This window comes from Aythya ferina (assembly GCF_964211825.1).
Source record: "Aythya ferina genome assembly, chromosome: 7".
In the NCBI taxonomy this organism is placed as follows: Eukaryota; Metazoa; Chordata; class Aves; order Anseriformes; family Anatidae; genus Aythya; species Aythya ferina.
This window is the reverse complement of record NC_140302.1, coordinates 37,216,821-37,242,010: the sequence shown is the minus strand read 5'-3', so window position 1 is coordinate 37,242,010 and position 25,190 is coordinate 37,216,821. Positions and strand designations below refer to the sequence as shown.

Sequence of the window (25,190 nt, the reverse complement as noted above, 5' to 3'; positions counted from 1 at the left end):
TGGCTGTTCGGGCACGCTGCTCTCGGTGCCATCGCCTGGCAGCATCTTCTCAGGATGAGCGATGAGGTTTTTCCAAATAGCACAGGGATTGTTTTGGCCTTGGGATCAGGAATAGCTACAACATTCATTTATGTCCAGAGATTAAATAAAGCCCTCCATTCTTCATTGGAAATAATTAGATTTCCGTCTGCTCCCAGGTTTTATCAAATATGTAACTAAAAAAACCGTCTTGTCTACCTCTTTGACCGGCGTATAAAACATCACAGAATCTAATTTTGGCTGTAATGAAAGATGACTCCAAGTACAAGGCTTAACTCAAGCTGTTTGTCAGCCTCAGGAAGATGTGTTTTTCACATTTTATTCAGAAAAGACTTGTTAACCGGAGTTGTGTGCTGGGGTCCAGATGCTCACAGAGTGCAGGGATTGCTGCTGGTGTGGAGGAAGCAGTGGGCCCGGGGTGGGCGCACCCAGAAGGCAGAAAGAAGACGGGTCACAGTGTGCTCGGGGGGTCTGCAGGTCGGTGGGACTTCTCACTGCTGTTCTTCGAATATTAAACCAGAAAATCCTAGCAGAGAGACAGGCATGATTAAAGCTGTTCAAAAATGCAGGTGCCCGTCGGGCTTTCCTGGAAGCGTGGAAGCTTCAAAACACATCTCCCTGCTTGTGCTCGCAGCCGTGGGGAGCCAGAAGCCGTCTGCTTTCAGGCTCTCAGGTGCCCGCTCTTGTCTGTCTCTGGGGTCAGCAAGTCCGGCAGTGCCGCGTGGACGGCACACATCGAGGCTGTGCCCAAAGGAGCAGTCTGCGTGCTTCTGTGCTGCAGCATTCAGTAAAGACATCGGGTGTTGAGGTAGCTGCCGATGATTTCTGTCAAGCAATGGAACCACGTAGCTGGTGTGCGCGAGGGGAGAGGGTGGGGGAAAAGGCAAACAAAACTCAAAGGCAGTGCTTCTCTTCCTATTTGTTTCTTCGGTTTATATGCTGTCACATCCTTGGCTTTTCCTTGTTTATTTGGATTAATGTCTCTGATGAGGTATAGAAGTCTATGTATTTTTTGGAGCTGCAAGTCAAATAATCACCCGTACCCAAAACTCGATTGCAGAAACATCTGCTTAATGTCTGGCTGGATGTTATTTCTCAGCGTGACATGAAAAGGAAGTGTTTAATCTGAACCATGTAAAATTCCTTTAAATCACAGGATTCAGAGCTTGTGGATAACATTCCGCATTGTCTCCTCAGGAATTCTTTCAGGAAAGTTGGAAAAAAATTCAAGATAGACACCAGATAGAAGAGCTCAGTTCCCACCTTGCTAGATACAGGAACCAGTAACGAGTTTTTCCTGGGGTGTTTTCTGTGGGTTGGTTGTGTTAACATTGAGATGCTGTTTATGTCAACAGCAAGACAGAAATAGAAATAAGAAATAAGAAAAAAGGTTCATTTTGAAAAAAAAAATCAAAGAAAAAAAACCCCTGCAATGGCAGCTTTGCATGTGTTTGAGCATGCTCCCAACTGCCCCTATTCTATGTGTTTTCCTCCCAGAGGAGTGAGCACGATACAAATCAGCCCGGTCTGTGGCACTCACAGTTCTGCAGATCTGTGATCTACACAAGAGCATGGACACGATCTTAAGACCAGACAGCTAAAGTTACTGAGGTGTGACACACTGAGATGCTATCTCAAACAACAATTTTTATTTTAGCTCAGAAGAGGTTTTCATCTCTACCAGACGCAACTGAGAAAAGGATTTTTAATGGAAGTGTTGACGTGGCCTGAAAACACCAGCAGGCTTGCTGTGAATAAAAGTTTTATCAGCTACTGTTACCACTTGGCTGTAGCAAACATCCACGCTGAATTAAAGAGGTTTTAATGATTTATGCTGTTCTCACAGACCAGTCCTTCATCAATCTTGTGATAAAGCATAACTTTCAGCAGGGAAAAAGTAAAACGGTAAGACTGCATGAAAAATACCTTAAGGTGCAAAAGATGGGAAGGTGTTCAGAATAGAAAATAAAATCAAGTCTCAAGGTAAGGATGTGAAAGCAGATGCGTCGAGCTGCTAACTTTGTACTTAGAGCATGTCTCCTGAGGACTGTAGGCTTTTTCCATTCACTGTAACTTAATACCTTTTAATTTCCTTTATACCTGAGTAAATGGGTTCTGATTTTGACCTTTGCATCTGAAGAGGGAACTGTGTTATTAATATATTTGCTGTTATTCTTTGAGACGTAGCTATAACATGGTCCCAACTGGCTGAAATTGATAATTGCTGAAAAGCTGCTTATGGTACCAGCTTGCTGTGGAGGCCAGATGCCTGTGTCTGGGTGCAGCCCAGGGGATGCACACAGCACAGACCTCTCTCATGAAGGCCACACGGAGCTGCTGTGCCAGCTGCTGTGCCCTTTTCGGGAGCCTAAAAATGTGGAGGTACTTCCCAAAAAGAGCAGCGTGCAGCAGGAGCGGAGCACCTACTGGTGCTGTTTGTGTCCCTGGCTGTGAACACCAGCATCGCACCCGGGCCCGTTATGACCAGAGGAGCAGCAATTTCAGCATCACGCCTGGAGGTGTGCGTTGTTCTGAGGAGCAGAACCGCACAGGTGAGCACCCAAAGGCAGCGCTGCTGCAATGGGCAGGCCCGTCACTGCGCCTCGTGGTGCAGGACATTGCTGTGCAGATCGCCGGGAGCAGGGCTGCAGGTGGCCCATTCTTTGAACGGGGCTTTGTGTGTCGGAGATAATAGCGGGGAAAACACTGCCAGAGACACCATTGTCAAAGCTGTTCCCAGAACAAAGTTCTGGTTAAATAAGCTGCATAATCAAAGCAGTGAAGGCTGTTGGTTGTTTTAAAGTATGTTTTTACTCGGGATCAGACAGTATTATGGCAATGGGTCCTCTCTGAGAGTGGGGTTAGTGTCCTCATGGTGCTGGGCACCGCTTCGGGGCCAGCTCCTGCTGCAGGTTCCTGCTCTCCGCAGCCCATGCCCTGTCCTCTGGGACCCGTTGGTGTTACTGCTGTGTGTCAGGGAACCCTCAGTTCCCCTTTTGTTCCCAACCCAGCTTGCAGGCTTCGTGCTCCCCGTAGCTGCTCTCCGGGCTGTGCCCAAGCACCTCTGCCCGTCCTGCCTCCTGTGCGTGTCGGGGCACGGGGAGGACACAGCCCCTGCTCAGGACCCAGCTGCCAGAGGGCTGCTTTCATCAGAGCCAGCACAAACGGGGCCTTCTCCAGGACACTCGAGATGGGCTGAATCTGGTCTGATAAATTCAAGTTGATCTTTGTCAGGTGCTGCTGGTGTTTCACACCTGATGCAACCTGTAACTCAGTGCTGCTTTTTTGCTTCTCGAGCTTCTTGCTTGAGCCTGGGGACGTGGGGCCGCAGTCCCAGCCCCAGCAGGGTGTCCACCCCTGTGTGTCCACCCCTGCATGTCCACGGCACCGGGGCTCGGGCTGGTGCAGTGCCGCAGGGGTGACGCGGCCCCGGGGTCCCTCCCGGCTGGACGCAGAAGTCAGGACCTGCCTGTTAGGCGGGTAGGTGCCTCCAGCACAGCTCCATCCAGCTGCTCACCGTGGTCGTGTGCCTAATGGATCCTTGACATTTTAATTATATCACTGCAAGTACACCTAGGAGACAGCTTTAAGCTTCGTTATCTTGGCTATGGCTAAAAAAAATTTGATTGTATGGTTTCATCCTTAATGCTTATTAGAACTGTAGAACAAATTAATATTATCTTTTTAATTACAAATGTTACACAGATGTTAATTAACAGGCAAAGGCTGTATTTCAATTACCATCAGTGCAACCATAGTACAAAATGGATATGAAGATTGGTTTTAAATAACAGGGTAGCTGATGCTGCCTACTGTGCAACCGTGACACTGTGGCCACGCCAAACGTCCTTGGTTCCTGTTCAGAATAACTTGATCCTTTTTGTTACTTTCCTGGTAGCTGAAAATCAACTTTCTTTATATATATATATATATAATTGGCAAAATATAATATTTTAATATATTTATATATATATAAAAATATAATTGTCAGACATCGCTGCCTGCAGTCAGGGTGTGAGGGCATCCGCAGCCCCGAGGCATGGGAAGGGGAGCGGCAGCAAACGTTTTTGGGGAGCTGCTGCAGCTTGCTGAGGCTGGGGGGCAGAGGAACAGAGCGGGCACATCACTGCCAAGCAGGCGTGGTGGATGCTGCTCCGTGCCCAGCCTGAAGGGAAGGGCTGCAGCCTGGGTACGTCCTGCCTGGGGCACGGGCGTGCTCACGTGGAGGCAGTGCCTGGTGCCTGAGCTGTTGATGCAGAAGGTGTTTGCTGCCAGGGCTGACTGGTGTTTTCTGTGTTGGGTAAAAGTTTAGGGCATATTCTGGCGGTGCTTTTGCTCATGTCGATTGCCGATGACTTCATTGGAGCTGGCGCATGTCTGGGAGCTGAAAGCTGCTGCTCTGGGTGATTAATGCCTGGGGGGTGCTGCTGGGGTCAGCTAAGCCCTGCGGGTGCCATGGATGCGTCAGCTGCGATGAACAGCCGGTGCCGGGATGGCCGCTTGTAGCTGCAGTGCTTCCCATCTCTGCACGGTGGGAAATAGGCGGATTTTTATTTAACCATCTGAATATCTGATGGGAGTTTGGTACGCTTCGCGTGTCCAGGACCCCAGGCACAAATACCCAGAGGCAGTCAGCAGGAACTGGAGTGTGAGTCAGTGCGTTTGGATCAAGTGTAACCACTCCGAATCAGCTCTTCGGCAAGCTGGAGCGGTGTTCTCCTGGGGCTCACCTTCATGTAGGATTAAGGTGACTGATGTTAGTGTGTAGTACTTGCTAATGCAAAGCATTGACTCTGCTCTAAAAACAAAATAAGTGAAATCCAGGTTTGTACATTGAAGCTACTTGATGGCTATCAGCCGGAGTCAATAGCGTTTCTGTGTGTGGAAGGATTACGGTGCATTTCCTGGTCTTTCAAAGGCAGAAGCCATTAAGAGGTTCTGGAAAACCTACTGCTCACATTCCCAAAGCAAGAGGAAGATTCTTGAACCCATCTGGGTGCATTTGCATCAGATGTGACAGTAATGTCCTGCAGAGGGTGGGATCGTGAGTGCCTTAATTTAAGATGACGTCTGCCTCAGTAGAAGGAAAAATAATCTTTGGGTAGCTGAGATCAAGCAATCTCAAGTATTTATCAGCTTCGCAGATACTGCCCAGAATGCAAAGTACTTGCTTTTGTTTGAGCCCACAGACAAATTGTGCTGTTCCATTATAATTAGTCTGAGATAAGTCAGGACATGCTATTAAATGATTAGATGACCTTTCATCTGAGTGGGGATTTCAGCCCATTGGATTCATTCAGAATCAGCAGGAAAAAAGTTATTGAATTTCTAAAGAAGAGGCAAAGCCTGCCTGCCTAAAAGATAGCAAAGAAGTTGGACTGAAAAATGTACAGAGCAGCAAAAATCTGGAGGATCAGGGAAAATATCCTAAAATAACAAGAACAACAGCAAAAAAATTTCCAGTGAAAAAATGTCTTGCTGTCTCCTGGACAACAAAAAAAGGTGACAACCAAATCTCTGCTCTCTAATTCCACTCCAAGCTACAGCATGGTTGGGTGGAGAACAGAAGGAACTCTTCAAAGCAGTAGCTCAGCGAGTGATGTGGAGGGATAAGAAGCCAGATCATTCCTGGCAGTTTATGGACTTCGTTTCTGCTGTTGCTGCTTAATCCACTGAGTGACAGAAAGTGCTGTGATTCTGCAGAGCAGGGCTCATCCCAACGCTTTGCCCTAAGATGACTGAACGGGAGGCTCCTGGGTGGGAAATGGGGTCAGGCGGGCTGGGGCTGGATCCTTGGCTGCTCCGGCTGCTGAGAACATGCTGGAAGCACGAGGTGCAAGGGCAGCTCTGTCGACAGAGAGTGTTGTGAAGGAGCAGCTCATCTGCACGCTGTGTGGTCCTGCACAATGTGTCAAGTGTGCGGCACACGCGGGTGCTGCGCCGTGGCCGCAGAGGTGGTGTTAGCAGCAGAGCCAGCAGAGCTGCAGGTGGTCCCCCACAGTGGGAGCCACATCCTGCTGCTGTCTCAGTCCCTCTGCGTGTTCAAGGTTTCTTTTAAGCACATCTGTCTTGTAGAAGGTGTTTGTGAGGTGCTCCGTGCATGTGCAGTGCGGCCTCCTCGGCTGGTTGTGTAAAGGAGTTTGGGAACGTACTGGGAAACTGCTCACAACATGTTGGGCTGTGCTTGTGGCTCTGCCCCAGTGTTACTTGGGCTTGTTTTGGGAAGACCCAAAGGACTCTGATGCCTTTACACATACCTGCACGTGTAGACACACTCGTGTGCTGTGTGCTTTAACTGTAACACCTACATAAAGAAGATGGGTATTGCAAAGCCAAGAGCCCATCTTCCCCTCCCATTACTCCTTTTGGGGGCATCATCTAGGTCAGCGATCCTTGTTAGTCTCCTCTAAATTAATGCAATAGATCGGGCTGTTGTGCAAAGACCACGATTGCCCCAGATTCAGATGAAAACAAGCCGCCAGCTATGATGACAATACAGGCATTGCCATTGTCTGGGGCCCCATAAAGTGGGATCGAAATGGGAGATGTTAAATGCACATCTCATGTCCTGAATAGTAAATGCAAGTCCCAAACCCTTTGTGCCTTTAATGCAATAAAAACAAAGGCAGCTGTATACAAACCATTTGGCAGCAGCTGAATGCTCAGGGTATCTGGGACTCTATTAAATCTTTTATGTGCCATGTCTTGAGCAATATCCTACCAGCTGATGCCTGCCTTCTGCCTTGCAAATCTGGCAGCATCACATACAATTTCTTCTAATGGCTGCATTTAAGCACCGAAATTTTCCTTTGTGCAGCGAGGGACCATGTTATGCAGGATGAGGACAAAGTAGGCTTTTCTTTTGCTTTCTTGTGTCTCTTCGCTTTGTAGATCTACTTGAAAAATGGATCGAGACTAATAGAAAAAGCCACTTAGACTCGTTACCAAGTAGACGTTTCTTACTTCCTCAGGAGCAGATGCACGAGCAGAGGAGCAGACAGAGGTGCGTGATGGGCACTGTGTGTCTGTGCATGGGACACGTTTCTGTAGGCACAGACATTTCAGGGAGGATTCCTGCTGCCACAGAGGACCGAAACGTCCGTGCCAGGCGAGGGCAGGACCAATGCCGCTCCTCACGTTGTAGACCGGTGCTAGGCCCTGCCAAGAACTGCATTAACATCCTTAGCCATTAAGGGCTGTAGGGGTGACTGCAGGGCACACAGCATGCCCGAGCCCTGGAGGAGTGCCCGGGGCACTGGAGACTTGTACTGGCGCCCCTTGCCTTGTGCCTGGGGCCTCGCCGGCACCGCTCTGGCACCAGCACCTCCCTCTGCCCCCGTGGGGCTGCCCCCAGCCGGCACTGCGTGGGGCTTGGCCATTAGCAGAATGTTCCTATTGACTCCCAAGTCTTGTGTTTTTCTTTTTCCTTTCTTTTTTTTTTTTTTTTCTTTCTTCCAGGAAATAGAGAATAAAAGTTTCTAGAGCACTTGAAGCTGGAATTACTTGGTATTGAGGTGATGCTGTTCCATTTCAGAAAACAACTCGGGATGATTGCAGAGTACAGGAATCTTCCATCACTTTCTCATTTATTCTACTGGGTGTCCCTTTTCCCTGCAGAGAAACAAAAAGCAAATGACAGGAATGTGAAAAGCAATGCATGTGAAAATACTGAAAGTCAAAATCTAAACCAAAACAAACAAAAGAAAGATTTAGAAATTTAGAAACAGAAACAGAAATCAGAAGAGGATGTTGTTCAGTGTCTGGAAAGCTGTTAGTGAAAGGCTGTTTTTAGAGAAGCAGAGTCCATGATTTAAAGAGCTGTTGTTAGGTCTTTCGGTTCAAAGAAATTAAAAAAGAGAGTTACTTTTGCTTGGCTAATTAAACATACAGCCAGCTTAGTCTGCTTTAAGCAGAAGTCAGATCCCGCGGGTGCTTTGCCTTGCGCTAGGTAGTTCATTGCCATTTGACCTGCAGTAAGCAGGGCTTCAGTTGATGTTTTTTTATCACCACTCCCAGCAGAAGCTGCAGGTGAGCAGCTTTGGCACCCCTGGGCATTGCAGGTGGCAGGGACGGGGCTCCAGAGCCCTCATTTGTTCTGCTGAGCCATGCAGAGAGTGGCCGGGGCTGGGGCTGCCCTCCCCGCAGCTGTGGCCACGGGCCCCTTGCCCTGGTGCCGAGGCCAGCATGCCCTGCTTGCCGTGGGACCGGGCACGTGGCCACGCTCTGTCCCCGGGCAGGGGGTCCTGGTGGCCCGGACCTGGTTTGTGCAGCTCAAATCACTCGGGAGATGGCAGCCGGGAAGCCTTTAGCACGGGGTCTGAGGTGTGCACGGAGTTATAAAATCCGTACCTCTGCTCGTACAGTAATCGCAGTGACAACTGCAAAATAATCCCGTAATTGGAGAGCGTGTCGCTAATTGGGGTGTTTTCATCAGGCTACTGATAACCACCCATTATTGTGTCACCTTCTTGCTGTAACGTGTCCTTGATGATATTATATTATGTGCCATTAGCACCTGCAAACAGTTATTAATGGGAGCCTTTCAGAGGAGCAGCAGTTCAGAGGCTGAGGGCCCCGCGTGGTGCTTGCTGCCAGCCAGAGCAGCCCCCGCCTGTCCCAGCCCCGCATGGTGCAGGTGCCACAGCTCGGATGGGCAGGGAGAAGTCACCTTGGGGTTGGCCTCGCCGTGGTGTTCCACATGAAGGCTGTAGGAGCAAACTGCCAGATTTTATTTTATTTTTCCAAAGAAAATACGTTCAGCACATTGTAATAATAAGCATGTCGTCTGATAATTAAAAGAGGACAGATGTAATTACACCACATGCATAATGTTCATTAATTCATTTAAAAATAGTTACCTTGATAATTGGAGTGTCGTCGGGAGTCAGAGGAGCCTCGGGGAGCAGCACCAAAGGAAATAGCAGCGGGGGAATCCGGCTGAGCCCCCGGCCCTGCAGGGGTGCCTGGAGAGGCAGAACCGCGCGCAGCCAGCACCCTGCCCAGTGCTGGGTTTGTGGGGAGCTCTGTCATCACTCAGGAAATGGCTCTGAAACCTGTCTGTGCAGCTAAGTAAAGCTGCAGTGAGGATACAGAACGTTTTGCTAAACCTTATATCTTTTTCTCCACTTTTGCTATACTTCAGGTGTGCATTGTGCAGAAGAGAGACACTGAGAAGATGTATGCCATGAAGTACATGAACAAGCAGCAGTGCATCGAAAGGGACGAGGTTCGCAACGTGTTCAGGGAGCTGGAAATCCTGCAGGAGATTGAGCACGTGTTCCTGGTGAACCTCTGGTGAGCTTCTCCTACCCTCTGCCTCCTGGTGGCATGCCAGCATGTCATGGCCTCGAACATTTTAAGACAGCCTATCTTTTGCCATCAAAAACCTTTGTTTTTTTTTTTGTTTTTTTTTGTTTTTTCTCAGCAAGCCCTCTTGCAAATACTCCTATCACGTACCTGCTGAGAGGCCACTCACCAGTTTAACTAAAATATCGTAGTGTGTTGTGTGCTGTGTGACTGAGGTGTGCTGGCACAGCGAGACGCTCCCTTTAATGACTGCAGCTGAAGAAGCAGTCCATCCCTTGTGCTTGGAGATACTGAATACTCTTACAGTCAGTTTGTGGTGAATTGTATTCTCTGGGGAGGCCTTTTTTTTTTTCTTTTTTTCCAAAAAGCAGCTTGAAAATTCAAAGAAGCTAGCATTTTTAGAGATGTTTATTTATTACTTTTATTAATATGAAAATGTACAAAGTCGTGTTTTACACAGCAAATGTTTGGTCCCAGTAAAGGACTCTGTCTCACAGAGATGTGCTAATAGTTTAAATAAGCAGAACTGCTCTTAGCCATAGCCAGTGTGTTCAGTACAGTTTTACTGAGTTAAGTCAAGAAACTTATCAGACAAGCAGGTAGCTTGAAGCTGCCCTGCCTGTGTTTGCATCTGTGCAGTCATCGCCAAGGCTGCTCTGTAAACTGGAGGGCTGTTTGTGGGGCAGGAGGATTACTGTGGTTGTAGGGAAGCCAAGGAATTGTCCTGCCTACCACTTTTTACAGTAATTATCTAGACAAGTTGTTTTTCAAAAGCATTACAGACTAAAATTAGTTGTTAGATGTCAGCCTGATTCAAGGGTAGTTATTTTTAAGTTAGACCCTAAAACACTGCCAGGTAATGAGTACACTTTTTGCCAGTGCACATGCACTAATGTAATCTAACGTAATCTAATTTGATGTAATCTAATCTAACGTAATCTAATCTAATTAGTAGTGAGCAATTTGAAATGTAACTATTTTTAGTGAACTGTTTCTGAAAAAAAGTTGTGTGATGTCTTCCAACCACCATGTGCATGCCCGGTCCTGTGTGAGCAGGCATGGGCGCTGCTGGGGGGAGCCAGGGGGAGGGCAGACAGGGGACACGCTGTGGGCTACAGAAATCTGGAGTTCACAGCCTGAACACCCAGCCTGCAGGAAGAATGGCATCTGTGAGAGGGTGGAGAAGGTTTGCACCCCTTTGGGAGGAGGATGATAGACCGAGAGGGAGAGAGGAGCACGCTCCCCTGTCCCTGTTGTGCGTGTGACCAGGGTAACCATGTTTTACCTAGCACTGATTTCCTTGGTGCTTTGCACATCCATTGCCTGGGTTGTGACACACCCTTTCAGCTGTAGCAGGGCTCTTTGTAAAGGCAGGCCTCTGTGCTCGTGGCTCAGAGAGCATCATCAGGTCTTTTAGGCAGTGTTTCAGCCCAGCAGTTTTGGAGATTACCTACAAATTCCTGGAGCTGCACCTTCCCTACTGCTAAGAGGAGCAAACTGCAAATAGAAAAGAGAGGCCATGCTTACCTGGAAAATCACGGGTAGGTGAAAACAAGGTGTTATGCAAAAAATGCATCTGCAGCACACGTTTTCCTTCAGACCGCAAGGCTCCTGGTGCCTCGGGGCGTGTTGGCAGGCTGGGGCCGCCAGCCCTGTGCAGAGCTGGTAGTGCTTCGCCTGCCTTCTGCTGGCCAGTTACTCCACAGTCGCCAAAGAAGTTAGTATTTATGTTTTCAGAGTTGTAACAGTTGCAAACATTTTTTTTCCCAACAGGTAATGAAGTTCTTGAGGAAATTTGCTCCTTGCAGCTTTTCCCCTCTCAGCTCATACATTGAGAATGAGCATACATTCAGGATGAGAAGTGTGTGATTCACAAGTATTACACAACCCCACAGGCTCCCTCCATAGAAATGCTGTTGCCAAATATAACAATTGAACGTTATTTTGTAGTGTATCCTCACTGCTGTCAGTCTCCTTCGGGATCCACTGCAAATACAGAGAGGCGTTTTACTATACCGTAAATATAGGTCTTTTTTTCTGTGTTTTTTTTTGTGGTTAAATTAGCACTTGTGTTTTCTAATTCACTTTCAGGATACACGGGGATATTTTCAGTACAGTTCTATCATGTTTTTCCCAACTGCAAATCGAGGCGGCCTGCTGGCAGAGCGGGGGGTGGCGTGCAGGGGGGGCACGCTCAGCACCAGGCCTGCGGGGTGTGAGGGGAGCAGGGTGCTGAGCTGGGAGCTGAGACACCTCAGTTGGCTTTGCAGTTCCCTGAGGTGTCCTAAGCCTCTCCCCGGGGAGTTTCGGGGTCTGTAGCTGCGTGCAGCCTCCTGTGGCGATGGCAGTGGTGCTGGGTGAGTGGGGAGGGTTCTCCTGTCATGGGAGGCGCTGCCTAGCACAGCAAAAGGCTAAAAAGCAAGGCAGCATCTTGAATTGTGCTTGCCTAATTAAAAAAGTGTAAACACCGAGGCCAACATATGCTCGTTGCGGGGATGTTTGCAGTTTTTCACAGGTGCTGTATAATTAAGAGCGGAAAAAAAAAAAAAACAACTTCATTTTGTGACTCCTGTGAGATGCCGCAGGAGCCGGCGGGCTCGCTCACCGCCCTGCTCCCCGCAGGTACTCCTTCCAGGACGAGGAGGACATGTTCATGGTGGTGGACCTGCTCCTTGGGGGTGACCTACGCTATCATCTGCAGCAAAACGTGCAGTTTACCGAAGAGACAGTCAGGCTGTACATCTGCGAGATGGCTCTGGCGCTAGACTACCTACGCAGTCAGCACATTATTCACAGGTAACACCCCCTGCTGCCCCGTGCTGCTGGAAACGAGGGCATTTCCATAAGTGAGGTGCCCTGTGGTGTGACAGCCCACGGTGGCCCTGCGGCACCAGGGGTGCCCGTGCTGGGATGTGGGTGGGCTTGGTGCTGCGGGCAGGGCGGCGGGGGGCTGCTGGCCCTGCCTGCTCCTTGCTCCTCCATGGGGCAGCCGAAAGAGCTGTGATCGAGGGCTTCACAGACAGAGCCTTGTGTTATTAATTTCATGGAAACGCTGCCTGAATCAGTCAGGTGGTCCCACTTGTTTTGTTTTCCCCTGGGGAAACGTATTTCTAATCCATCTTAAAGAGACTTGCTCCTTATTTGAGTATTTTTGGGTTATATCTTTCTAATTTTTGGTAGATAAAAAGGTTGCAGATTTTGTTGTTGTTGTAGAATCGCATCCCTCATCTGACTGAGATTTCATCTTGCTGTAACCTTGCTTCTTTTTCCAGAGATGTAAAACCAGACAACATTCTCCTGGATGAGCAAGGTAGGATCTCTCTGTCTTGCTTTGTCCACCTCTTTCATTCAAGGGACCGATTCTTTTCAGTCTTGAATTCTGTGCGTCTTTTTATTTGCAAAAACTGTGGAAAAGGCACCACTCCTTACATTTGATTGGCGCTTGGTTGGACATACATGTGCGTTGCCATGCGAGGAAAGCTCCATCGTGAGGAGCCCTTCTCACTGACTCCCTGCCTCTGCCTCTTTTCTCGCCAGCACCAAGCCAGCGCCTCTCACACTGCACAGGTTATCCATGCAAGAAATGCACTGTGAAGGGGCACAGAGCACAAGAACTGTCTTTTTTGAGTTCTAAAGTGAGTGATCTGCACATAAACTTCTACTAGGCAGGAAAAAAGAGTTTTGATGTCTTCCTGTAGAGAGAGATCTGGGCTGAGCCAGGAGCAAGCCTGGAAACCTTCCTGAGACCATCTATTGATATTATTATTAAGCAATTAGTAGGCTCTCAGTGGTCTAATTGGACAGCTCCCTTATAGTCACCTCTATTCCAGCAATAAACCTTACAAAATGAGGACACAATTTCTCAGGGCAGAAGGCTCCGCTGCACCTGAGTTTTAGCATAAAGGCTTGTCAGAACCAAAGCTTACACTTGCATGGAAGTTCATTAGACGATAGCTCAGGGTATAAAGCTCAAGGATGTTGGGAAAACAGAGATACAAGGAAGAAATAACAGCAGAAACTTGTTTGGGATTTACAGACCATTTTCACAGCTGCCTGGTAGATAGCAGAAAGCCTCAAGAAAGGTGTTTTTCTTCTTCGCCAGTCCTGGGGCTTCTGCCCCAGTCCTGGAGACCCCAGCTTCCCCGAGCAGCCTGCCTGGGGCTCGACTGCGCTGAACTGTTGTGTTCTGAGCACCTCTCCTGATGTCACACCTAAACCTCTGCTGCTTTGGCTTGTGCTCGTTATCCCAGCTCCTGTTGAGTCTGTGCATGAGGTACGCAGCACTTTGTACAGCAGTGTTGTAGGGACACTCAGTTCGTGGCAAGATTTCTTAAAGCCTTGCAGATGCCTGATCTGTGCCAGTAAATACCCCGGTGTTTACCTGATCTGCCCCGGCTGGCTGGCAGCAGACCTAAGAGAGGTGTTTTCCAGCCTGTTCAAATCATTCATGCTATTTTTTTCTCCAGATTTTAACTAACTCCCAGTCCTGATGATGGAGAATATAGAAAAAGAGTGAAAGTACTGCAGTGCTGTTTGAAATATTGTAATGATTTCCTTGTACAATCTTAGGGTTTGCAAAGTGTTACAATTTCGCTTAGACCGACATGCCCGAATTTGCTCTGGTCTACAGTCGTACTGTCTCAGCTCCAGGACTTTGGTGGTAGTCGTGGTTCAGTAACTTTCATCAAAAAACAGTTACAGGTTATTTTTAATCAACTTGACCGAGGCATTATTTTAGTATAGTGTTTTTCTACTGTCTTTGTTACTGACTGTAGATTCTGGATATATCAACGTGATGATGTGCTGGAGCTGTGTAGCTCACTAGTTCCTAGGGTAGGCTTAGCTAGTAATGTTTGAGCTCTGTAAGCTTAAACTGTTACAATGCTTTTCTTGCTCCTTTATGCATTCCCCTGGTTTTGTCACATTCCTCCTGTTTGTTCATGCTGGCCACAAGCTGAACCTGACTTTTCCAAAGGTAAAGAATTTTGGCATTTAAAACTGGACTTGTCATCCCAGGTTTGAAACTCAGAATCCTGTAAAAACAAACAAACAAACAAACAAAAATCCTTTTCTTTTTCATGTTCAGCCTTGAATTTTAGTTGGTCGTGGCAGTGCCCAGTGCAGGGGCCAGCAATGTTTGAGGAGAGGGGAATGGATGTTGTATTCCTAAAGGATGCCTGGGGATTTTCTGGGTCCCCGTGGGACATAGCAGAGCTCTGAGAGCTGGCTGGTACCACGGGGATCTGAGCAGTCACTGGCTCGCAGTGGGGGTAACGTGAACAAAGATGTAGAGTAGCCAAGTAGGGTGGAATAAGCTGGATATTGGAAATTGCTTCTGTTCAAAATGTGAAGCTCCATGTGCAATTCAAAACCAAGAAGCAAAGCTAGCTACCATCTAAATGTCTGGCAAGCACGGGATCCTGAGAAGGCTCCGGGGTCTGTCGTGGCCATTTGGTGGGGTCTGTACAGCAACCTGCCTGTCCCTGGGCTGTGCTCGCGGAGACTGAAAGCTTATGAAAAACTGTACTCTGCATTGTGATTATTCTGTGCCGAGAGTAATTCCTTCTTAAACTGTGTCTTTATTTAAGGTCATGCACATTTAACAGATTTTAATATTGCAACAATAATTAGGGATGGTGAGAGAGCAACTGCGTTAGCTGGAACAAAGCCATACATGGGTAAGAACTAATAGCTGCTCGTTACGTCTGGGTTTTACCTTGGGAGAATGCTCACTGCATGCCGTCTCATAGCTCCTGCCTGTCACAAAGGCACAGAGTTAGCTTAGCCCATTAATGCATGCACCCAAGTCATTCAGCAGAGCCCTGCTGGTGCTGCCGTGCCAGCCTGCCCTGCTCTTCTGCCCCGCTGTCCTGCCCCACCATCCTGCCCCACCGCCAGCCTTGCTGCTTGCTCGGAGGGAGCAGAGCTCCTAGCACCCTCTGTGGCCGGGCGTGCTGCCTCCTAGCTTGTCCTGACAGCCCCCCCGGTGGCATTCACACGTGAAAGCAGTCACCGCGTCTACCTGCGTGCATGAAGTAGGCGATGGAAACAGAAGCTGACTGAAGTCAGTGAATAAACTGTTGTGGTTGTGCTCTTCCCGTTCAGCTCCGGAGATTTTCCATTCCTTCCTGAACGGCGGGACGGGTTACTCCTTCGAAGTGGATTGGTGGTCCTTGGGAATTATGGCTTACGAACTCCTTCGGGGCTGGGTAGGGTGCTTCGGACTGCCTGAGCTCTAAGAACACGCGTCCTTAGTGAGCTGCAGAGAGAAAAGTCATTTTCTTCTCACCTTTCTGTGTTTCCCCCAGAGGCCGTATGACATCCACTCCAACAACCCAGTGGAGTCCTTGGTCCAGCTGTTCAGCACTGTCAGCGTTCAGTACTCGTCCACGTGGTCAAAGGAGATGGTTGCGCTGCTGAGGAAGGTGAGGTGCCCTCGGGTGTGCTTTGAACTGTACACGGCAGGACTAACATGAGATCTTTCAGCGTGTTAATGTAAAATTGAAATGGGACTAATTTTATATGACTTTGCCCAGGCTTAAGCATAGATTAATCTTGTGTTTTATTCTTTCACTGACCTCTGTAGTAAGATGCATTGCTTCACAGCAAGTGGAGAAAAGAGGCTGATCTTGTTGTAACAGTCCAGTTCTTAGCTAGGCGAGGATTGTGTTCTCCCAGCATCCAAGCACAGATGCGGCCTTCTGACTTGGAAAGGTGGCGATCGTGGCTGGGACAGCAGAGTGAGATGGAGGAGTGTGTGCAGAGCCTGCTGTGCTAGCTGCTCCCTCTTCGGCTCTGCACGGCTGAAGAGTCCGGCTCAGGGGCAGTTAGTGGTGAACCTGCCCGAGAGGGTTTCTGTACATCTGTGAAACAGCTGCTGGCATTTTATTGCTGCAGCTAGAAAGTTGCTGATTTGGGGGGCTGTTTGCTTGAGAGCTCAGAAAGCAGCTGATGAGTATGCTGTAGGAAAGGTGTGCACAGCGCTGACAGCAAAGAAGGACTCCGATATAAGGTAATGTCGGGCGGACAATTTACATGACTAGGTTTTGTTTTAAGGAGAAGCAGAGTTAGTTACCACTGGGTGGAGTGTTGCAGCAAGTTCACATTGCCATCTGCTGGGCTGCACAAGGTGCCAGCTTTTAGGAGCGGCACAGAGCTCAGTCACTGGCTGTGGCCTCCCCATGGGACGCCCTGTCCCCACACCCCGCTCTGTCCCCTGGCACCGCTGCCCTGTGCGCTGTGGGAGTGCCATGTGGTGGGGGTGAGTGTCACTGCGTGCAGGGACATCATGTCCAGGCTCCCCGCGCAGCAGGACTGCGCTCAGGTTGTGGATGCCAGAGCAGAGCTGGGAGGGCTGGAGGCTGGGGCTCGAGTTCTGTGTGCCCTGGGGAAATCACTGGGATGGGCCCCAGGGTGGTGGCGTGGCCAGGCTGCAGACAAGGCTTTCGGTGCTGGAGACAAAGCACTGAGTTATCCGGGAGCCTTACCCAAGTGCCATGCCAGATACCACGGATCTGTTGAGCACGCAGCACGGTACCATGCGGAGGTCTCCGAAAATTCCAGTCTGCCTTCACATCGGCTCCTTGGTGGAGCGGCAAACGAGCTGCCATTCCTGTCTGATTAGTAGTCCGAGTGTGTGATAAACAGAATAACATCCCCTGGTACACAGAGGAGGTGTGAAAATAGAGCGTGTGCTGTTTGAAGCTGAGGAAGGGCCCCTGGGGAGGCCGAGCACCTCAGGGGCTGCCTGCTCCAGCCCTGGGGGAGCGGTGGCAGGGGGGTCCCGCATCGTGGGCACCCACGGGGGGAGGCAAAGCAGGGCTGCTCCGAGCTGTCACCGTAACGAACTTGTGACCGCTCTGTAGAACAGCTTTCTGAGTTTTGTGTTTGTTTTTTTAGAGGGTGTTGCATATTTCCCAAAACAAACTTTGCAGCATTGCCGAGTTACTCGAGTGCATTCGGGAAGCAGGGGGGGTCTTGTTTCTCTTGTTTCTGTTTCTCTTTCCTCACGGGAACGCTTTTGTCATGGCAGCTGCTGACGGTGAACCCCGAGCACCGCTTCTCCTGCCTCGCCGACATTCAGACGTCAGCCTACTTGTCAGCCGTGGTCTGGAGCGACGTGGGCGAGAAGCGCGTGGAGCCGGGCTTCGTCCCGAACGTGAGTACGAGCAGCGGGCGGCTTCCCTCGCCCAGCCAGGGCCAGTTTGCACCCTAAGGTGAAGGGCTGTGCTCAGCAGTAGTTCCTGAGCACGTTTGCTGAGGGGGAGGGAGCCCGCCCCACGGCTAACCCACGCCTGCGGTGTCCCTGTGCTCTGCAGAAGGGCCGCCTGCACTGCGACCCCACCTTCGAGCTGGAGGAGATGATCCTGGAGTCAAGGCCCCTGCACAAGAAGAAGAAGAGGCTTGCAAAGAACAAGTCGAGGGACAACAGCAAAGACAGCTCCCAGTCCGTAAGTGATCTCTGCGGTAACAGCCAGCAGGGAAAAAGGCTGAGATACCAACTGTGGGGGTGTGCACCAGTAGTTACTGCGGCACTGCCTTCCCGTGCAGATTTGTTTTGATAAAAACATTTGCCAAATGGAGTCTTCATGACAACCAAATGTTCCTCTTACATAAGTTTGATAAAACCTTTTTACAATAATCCGTGGCTTGGTAAATGAAATGAGAGGTCTGGGCATGCTGCTCCAGAGCAAAACTAAAAACAAAGTCCGTATGGTCACAGCCTCTCTGAAGGGCACTGTCCCACGTCTCCAAACGCTGCGGACGGGGTTAGGTCGTAGTGGTTTGTCTGAGCACTGGATGATGGCCACACAGAAACAGCCAGGGTGTCGGTTCCATTTTTTGGATAATAGGCCCGGCTCTTCGTTACGCCACGTGGGCTGTACGCCTGTGTCAGCCCCCGCAGCCCTGCTGGGCTCCTGTGCAGGAGAGGCCGGCACATGGGTGTGGGGGAGCGTGCCACGAGCGCTTTCTGGGGAGTTCATCAGCCAGGAAATGCAGCTGGAGATCAGACACATTTGTTTCCCTTGTTCACTGTGGGCGTTAGGGTGCTTTTATGTCAGTAGGGGGATAAATACAAGAGTCTGGGTTTTGCAGATCAGACACATCCTCGGAATAAAACCACCACACTGCGCACCAGGGCAGGTCCTGGGGCACGGAGTGCTTTGTGGGGGCCGGGGGTGGCAGGGTGCGTGATCCCATCACCGCCACTTTGGTGCTGCAGCTCCTCTCTTAGCTGAGCAAATTCCAACATGAGGAAACAGAAGCCGTCCCTTCCTGCAAGGACACCGGTACCCGTTATCTGAGCAGCAGCAGGAAGCGCCGGTCAGGATTTTGCCTGTCTCATTGTCTGCGCCCATTAACTGCAATAGATCCCTTCCTTCTTCGACGGGAGTTAATGCTGCGATCAATGAGACTTACTGTAAGAGGCCGAAGGATAAATCGGGAAGCTGGGGAGGAAAAGAACAGAATAAGCAGACCTGAGAGTACCTCTGGGAGGGTTTGTTGGCGGCAGAGCTGGGGGCGAGCTGTCTGCCAAGCCCCTCAGCACGTGCAGCAGCACGGGCTGGGAGCTGGCCCCGCAGCGGCACTGTGTGAGCTCAGGGGAGGTCTCTGAGCAGGGACAGACGGGTGCAGGGGGTCGGACGACGGCAGACATGGGACATGAGCCGTCTGCACATCCACACCTTCCTCCTGCCATGTGGGCACTGTCAGCTCCCCGCTGTGTGCACCCCTGAAACAAGCCCCCAGTGAGAGCCACAAAAGTGATCGCTTGTGCTATTTCCATCAGCTGACGAGGCTGAAGTTCCTGGTGGCTGCTCTGTGCTGTGCTGCTGTAGGAAGCAGAGAGATGCAGATGGGCCTTCTTACGCCTGTGTGGTTTTTTTCTTCAACAGGAAAATGACTATCTCCAAGAATGCCTTGAAGCTATCCAGCAAGACTTTGTCATCTTTAACAGAGAGAAGTAAGTGTGGGGGGCATTTTTTGGAAAGAAGAAATACTTTTCTTCCTGTCTTATCTCAGAAATTCAGAGTGCCAGAGCCTGAAGTTCAGGAGCATCTCACTGAGGTCTTGGCTCTGCGTGACAGATGTCAGCCCAGGAGCTCAGGTGGTGCATCCTTGTAAAAAACAGTTGTTCCCAGAAAGGGGGACAAGATCAGTGGGCATTAACCACTGCCAGCAAAGAAAATACACTACAGAGAAGCTTCTGGTGTCTAGTATGCACATGACACACCTCCAGTTCACCCATACTGTCCCCTTGTCCATCTTACTTTTAGAGGATGTTGTTGGGAACAACAAAAGCAAGGAGCATGGGACAATTTTCCCTGCACGTCACAAGTGGGCAGTAGAAGTGCTGGCGTTAAAGCAGCTGCTGCGACTTGTGGCCGAGGTGGGGCAGGCAGCGCTTCGGAAAGCTGAAGGCTGCTTCAGGCTGTGGGCACCTCACGAGGAGCGGTGCTGCTGCTGCAGACACGTTCCACACCACCCGTTCTGCTTTTGCCCTGTGTGACCCCTGGTCCCTCTGCCCCGCACAGGCTAAAGAAGAGCCAAGAGCAGACGAGCGAGTCCGTGTCCCCCCCCGAGACCACCGATGAAGCCGAGATGGAGGCCGAGTCTGAGACCTCCAACCTGAACATGTGCAGCTCCGTGTGCTCCTCGGCGGGCAGCAGCTAGGCTGGGGGCCGCCGGCCGCCCCCTCCCCGTCCCCCGTTCTCAGGTTGCGCTGAGTTAACACCGGCTGCGCTCCGAGACAGCCGGAGGCACGCGGCAGCTCGTCTCGCAGTGCTGTAGCAACACAGACAGTTCTCACAGAACTGAACTCGGGACTTCGGCGGACGCCAGTCTGCACGCTGGGGTGCCCGTCGTGGGTAAGGGTCCTTGCTATGCAACGAGTCGGAGGAAGTAGACCGATTTCTTTATTTGTTCTTTTCTAACGTCAGGTTGCTGATCTGGACATGCTTTTAACACACTAAGATGCCGACACGCGGAGTTACACCTACAGCAAAGGGGCACAGAGGTGTGGAGCAGGGGGCAGGCTGACCGGGGCTCACGCCGTACTCTGGCACTCCCAGTAGTGAGGGCTGCGTGGGGACGGGCGCTCCCGCTGGGAGTCGAAGCAGCCCCAGCGCCTCGCTGGTCCCAGAGGGTGGCAGCAGCCTGCTGAGAGCCAGGGGCAGTGCTGGTCCCGTGGAGCAGGGACAGTCCTGTGGCACCGGGAGGGGATGGCCCGGGCACACCCTTGTCCCTTCATCACCTGCCAGAGTCTTTTTCCCGACTCCCGGCAAATAAATGTTTTTTGTGCACTCCATGGATTCTCCTGGGGCTTGGTAATGATTAAACACATAATTGATATGTAAAATGTATTTAAAATATTTGCTTTCTTCACATAGCAATTGTGAGTTGCAAGGAGCTGTGCAAACAGATCAGATCATTCTGGTTCTGTTTGTCCAGGTTCGGAGGGTTTGTTTCATCACAGATGCAGATTTTAGTGGAAACCAAGTGGGTGGCCTTACAGTGCTGCTCCGTCACAAAAAGAGGGGAGTACCTGATTTCACCCTTCGCTTTATTTTCAGTGTAAAGTAAAACTGCTGTGTATAATTTACCAGTACCTGTTTTGCCTTCTTAGTAAGACAGGAGATCTCTGACTTGTTCCAGCTGTTACCTTTCTTCTTTTTTCAGGAGCCTTCGCTATATTAGTTGCTTAATCTGCTGTACAGTGGCTTTCGGTTACTATTGCTAAAAATGAGCCATTGGGTCTGCTGCAACACGAAGCTGTTGTGATATGCAAAGGTTTCCTGAGAACTGCATTCACTTTACAGCTATCATGATCTGTTTGCTGCCAGCCGTTCAGGAGGTCGCTGGGTTTGCATCCCTCGTGCATATTTTTAACACAAAATGGGATAGAAAATGTTTTTAACAGATGCAGACTCTTTTAGAACAAATTTTGTGTTCAGTGGATGAAATAGAATGGCTTAACCAGTTTAAAACTCTTTTATATGAAAAAAAAAGACACAAAGCATTTATTTTCCACAGTTTTATGTGGAAATCAGTGAGTGACTGTGTTTGTGCAGAACCAAACTTTCAAAAGTCTTTAAACAGACGTGTTCAGGTGTGCAGGCACAACTTTTGTGGGGGGCTGGGGGGAGCCAGAGCTTTTATACCAGTGGCACAGGGGTGTTTGGGACAGCGCCAGGCAGGCGGTGCATCCGATGAGCGTCTCCGCAGTATGGCCCCGCGGCTCCACGGAGCGGTGCGGTCCCGTGCACGGGGCTGGGGGCTGGCGGCAGGCACTGAGCGAGCCACGGGGATAAATGGGTCCCATGGCAGCCCCGCTTCCCTGGAAGAGATCGTTGTGGCTCTGTGCCTGGGGGGCATCAGCGTGGTGCTGGGGGCACGGGCAGCTCACGGAGCTGGGCTCTGCGGCGCGTTGGAACAAGTCCTGTCCGTTTGGAGGTACTGCGGGCTCTGCTGGTTGCTCCTCGGCCCTGTGCTGTCTGCATGCGTTGCGTTTCCCCCAGCATCCCCACGGAGCTGGCAGCACGGCCGTGGCTGTTCAGCACCAGCTGCAGGAGCAGCACGGTCACGGCAGCAGCACGGTCACAGGAGCAGCACTTCATCCTCGAGTCACATAACCACATGGAGACGGGCTCTGCTTGGCTTCTGGTAGGAACAGTCTCATAACCCTGCTGCTGTGAGGGGCTGGAAACCTGCCTCGTGGCCTGCCGGGAGCCAGGTGGGCGTGAAAGGAGCAGGATGAGGGTCACGAGATGTTTTTATTCAGGAAGTATGAATTACAGGTGATTTACTTCACCGGTATGAATGGTTCTTTACATTAAACTCCATTTTACTGTTTTGCTTCTTTCTGTAAATAATGACAAACGTTAGAGACTCTGAGAACAAGGAGAAGTGTGACTTTTATTTGGGGACCAAAATGCACCCTGTGTGGGAGGTACAGGTCCATCCTGTTCAGCCGCCAGCTCTCAGGCCAGAGGAGATGTCTGCAGTCCTGTAGGACGTGTCTCATCAGAGATCTTCATCGCTTTCTTTGGGACATGTTACAAATGGCCCGTAACATCCCGCTGCTGCGTGCAGACACGAGCTGGCTCACTTCCCAGAGCCCAGAGCGCCTCACTCCAGAACCTGTCCTGGTCGTTCATGTTCTCTTTGCAGCATTGCACGTCCTGTGTAAGTGGTGGAAATGCCCTCAGCAGCGCCAAGCAGTGACCCGCAAAGCTTCTGGGGAGACACCACGTCGTGGCTGACCCGGGGGCAGATCCTGGCTGCCCAGAAAGCGCTGCTGAAATCCAGCAGACACGCAGGGGAACACAGTTGGGAACTCTCGTTTCTGCCTCACATCAGAAACTTCTGAATCTTACTCCCTGGGGACAGGTGACACAACGTAGACTTTCAGGATCACTGTGCCGTGTAGTCGAGACACCGTGAGTACGATATAGTTTGGGAACTCATTGCCAGTAACGCATGGACACGCACTTCACTACTGCCCACCTGGGGAACGGGCTTTATTGATGCCTGCTTACGCAGAGACCCCGGAGATGAAATTGAAAGAAATGAGCAGTTGTACAAAGTGATAAATGGGTACCTGTTTGCTTCACTGTCAAAAAAGCCCAGGATGGGTTTTAATGTGTCACCCCTGCTGTGCCCTGCTCCCTGTCACTGTTTTGTGTCTGTATGTTGTCACCTCGGTTCCTGACATGGGGCCGTGGGGCCGGGCGTTGTTTGTCACTTTGGGGTGTCGGGGCTGCTCTCTCACTGCCGTCTGTGGCACGTGGGCTGGGATGGGTTCACATCGCTGCACTGCAGCTGTCCCCGTGCTGCTGTCCCCGTGCTGCCGTCCCCTGTGTGCCCGGCTCCCTGCGGCCCCGTGCCCAGCGCATGCCCTGGAGCAGAGCGTGGTGCCCGCGGCCGTGCGGGGTGCTTGTGCCAGGGCAGCAGCGCAGGCACTGAGGCTGTGGGGCATACGCCCTGTGGAAGGGCTGGTTCCTAGGAAAACGGTGTTGCTTTGAAGTCATCTGAGCCCTTTCTGTCCTTTTGTTCTCCCTCTGTTGCTTCAGAGCCTGATTCAGCTCCGGGTGTAAGCAAAACTCATGGTGAAGTCGTGAAGCACTACCGCTACCAAACCCGTAACGCAGAGCCTGGCAGTTGATCCAGCTCTGGTTTACATCTCCACTAGAACCAGAATACAATAATTTTCTGTATATAGATATTTAAATACATGTATTTTTTGTATGACAGATTTATACAGGGTGTGCCATTATCTGCTGTGGAAAGTCTGCATCACCTATAAATTATTCTCCTTGAATTCCTTGCCATAAGAGTTTCTTATCTCCGTTGTATTTTGAAGTTCTGCAAAGTTGCATATTTTTAAGTGTTTCCATTGAATTACACAGACTTCACTGGGAATTTTGCATAGAAAACAAATGCCAGATCAGGTCCGGATGTTCCTTTTGTTGCCAGTTCTTTATTATTGCTCTATACCTTGCCAAAAAGAGAGTAGGAGTAATAATAGCAAAAATGCCAATAATATGAACCTGACATCGGACAGTGCCGAAATCCTGCTGCCTTGGTAGGGTATAGTTTTTAATTATTTCTGTGTAAATTGGATATGTAAAGCATATCTCTGTATTTTCAGTTCATACATTTCTGTACTTTTATTGCATGACAATTCTACCATGTCACTGAAGATTTCAGTTATGACAACAAATTTGTGTTTTTGCAAATACTGCAAGAAGCCATTGCATATGTGGAGTAATAAATGTGTGTTTTTAACATTGCCAAGTTTTTGCAGTCATTTCTAGGTTATCGCTCCGTAGGAAAACAACATTAAAACTTGTAAAAAGTGCATGCTATAATTATCTCTCCTGTTTACGCATCGCAGACCGGAGTTGTTTAGCATCCAAACTACACCAGTTGGTGTAAAGGCCAAAAGACGCCACCAGCACGCTGCGTGTGCTGCGTTTCACTTGCAGAAGCTCCGCAGAAGCAGCTCTGTTGGTGGCAGCAGCTCTGTGAGCAGCGCTGCATTTCCCCAGCTTATCCCGGTGGCAGCGCAGTGCCCGCTGGACCCGCCGGCCACAGGAGCGTTTCCAGTCGCTCAGCTGCAGCAGCAGTGCCTGCCATCCCACACCGCCTGCCCGTGGGTTGGGATTGCTTCTCCTAAGAGGCTGCAAGCCGCTTGCTGGGGCTCGTCCTCCCCATACTCAGCACCCAGGTTGCCTTTCTCCCTGCTCAGAGTGCCTGCGCTGCCGTTTGGGATGGCTGGGTCTGCACGAAAGGTGCCTGCGATGGATGGGTTGGGAAGGAGCCCGCTTCCCCACCAGAGGGTGGTTCACTGCAAAGAGCCTGCCAGCTGCTCTGCGTGCCTTGGGCTGCTCCCCCTGCGAGCGTGGGCCCTGCTTCCCGGTGCCTCTGCAGCCGCGGGCTCCGGCCGGTGCCCCTGCTGGGTGCCCCTGCTCGTGCCCTGTGCAGCCTGCTGTGCTTGCAGCTGGGCAATTGTCTTTCAATTTCACTTTTTTTTTTTTTTGAACATCGTGCGGTTCTTCTGCTAGAAGGTGAGACGTTCATCCCCAAACACCGGGCATTGGCTCGGCGCTGCCTCCAGCTGGCTGCCCCGCAGGAGCTGGGGCTTGGACCGATGACCTGTGGGGTCCCTGTCCCCCTGCCGCCCCCCATGAGCTGAGCTCCAGCATCACACAGCGAAGGGACGCCAGCTCCGTGTCGCCAGCTGAGCCAGCGCCTGGAAGCGTCTGACCCAGAGCCTGCAGCGACGCTGTCAGAGGGAATTAAGGCCACGCAGGCTGCTTGTGCCCCAGGTGGGTTCGCTTCCC

The 25,190-nt window shown here is 50.6% G+C and overlaps 1 protein-coding gene across 1 annotated transcript in view; it reads left to right on the top strand.

Moving 5' to 3' along the window:
• STK32C (serine/threonine kinase 32C) overlaps positions 1-24,141 on the top strand; it is a 79,048-nt gene extending 54,907 nt beyond the window's left edge. Inside the window, exons 3-12 of the mRNA XM_084525649.1 lie at positions 9,182-9,333; positions 11,968-12,141; positions 12,618-12,655; positions 14,934-15,023; positions 15,451-15,554; positions 15,654-15,770; positions 17,378-17,503; positions 17,664-17,795; positions 19,242-19,309; positions 19,881-24,141. Coding sequence (XP_084381775.1) covers positions 9,182-9,333; positions 11,968-12,141; positions 12,618-12,655; positions 14,934-15,023; positions 15,451-15,554; positions 15,654-15,770; positions 17,378-17,503; positions 17,664-17,795; positions 19,242-19,309; positions 19,881-20,019 — 1,140 coding nt within the window. The 3' untranslated portion in view covers positions 20,020-24,141. The remainder of the gene's footprint in view (positions 1-9,181; positions 9,334-11,967; positions 12,142-12,617; positions 12,656-14,933; positions 15,024-15,450; positions 15,555-15,653; positions 15,771-17,377; positions 17,504-17,663; positions 17,796-19,241; positions 19,310-19,880) is intronic.
• Positions 24,142-25,190: the final 1,049 nt, after the last annotated feature.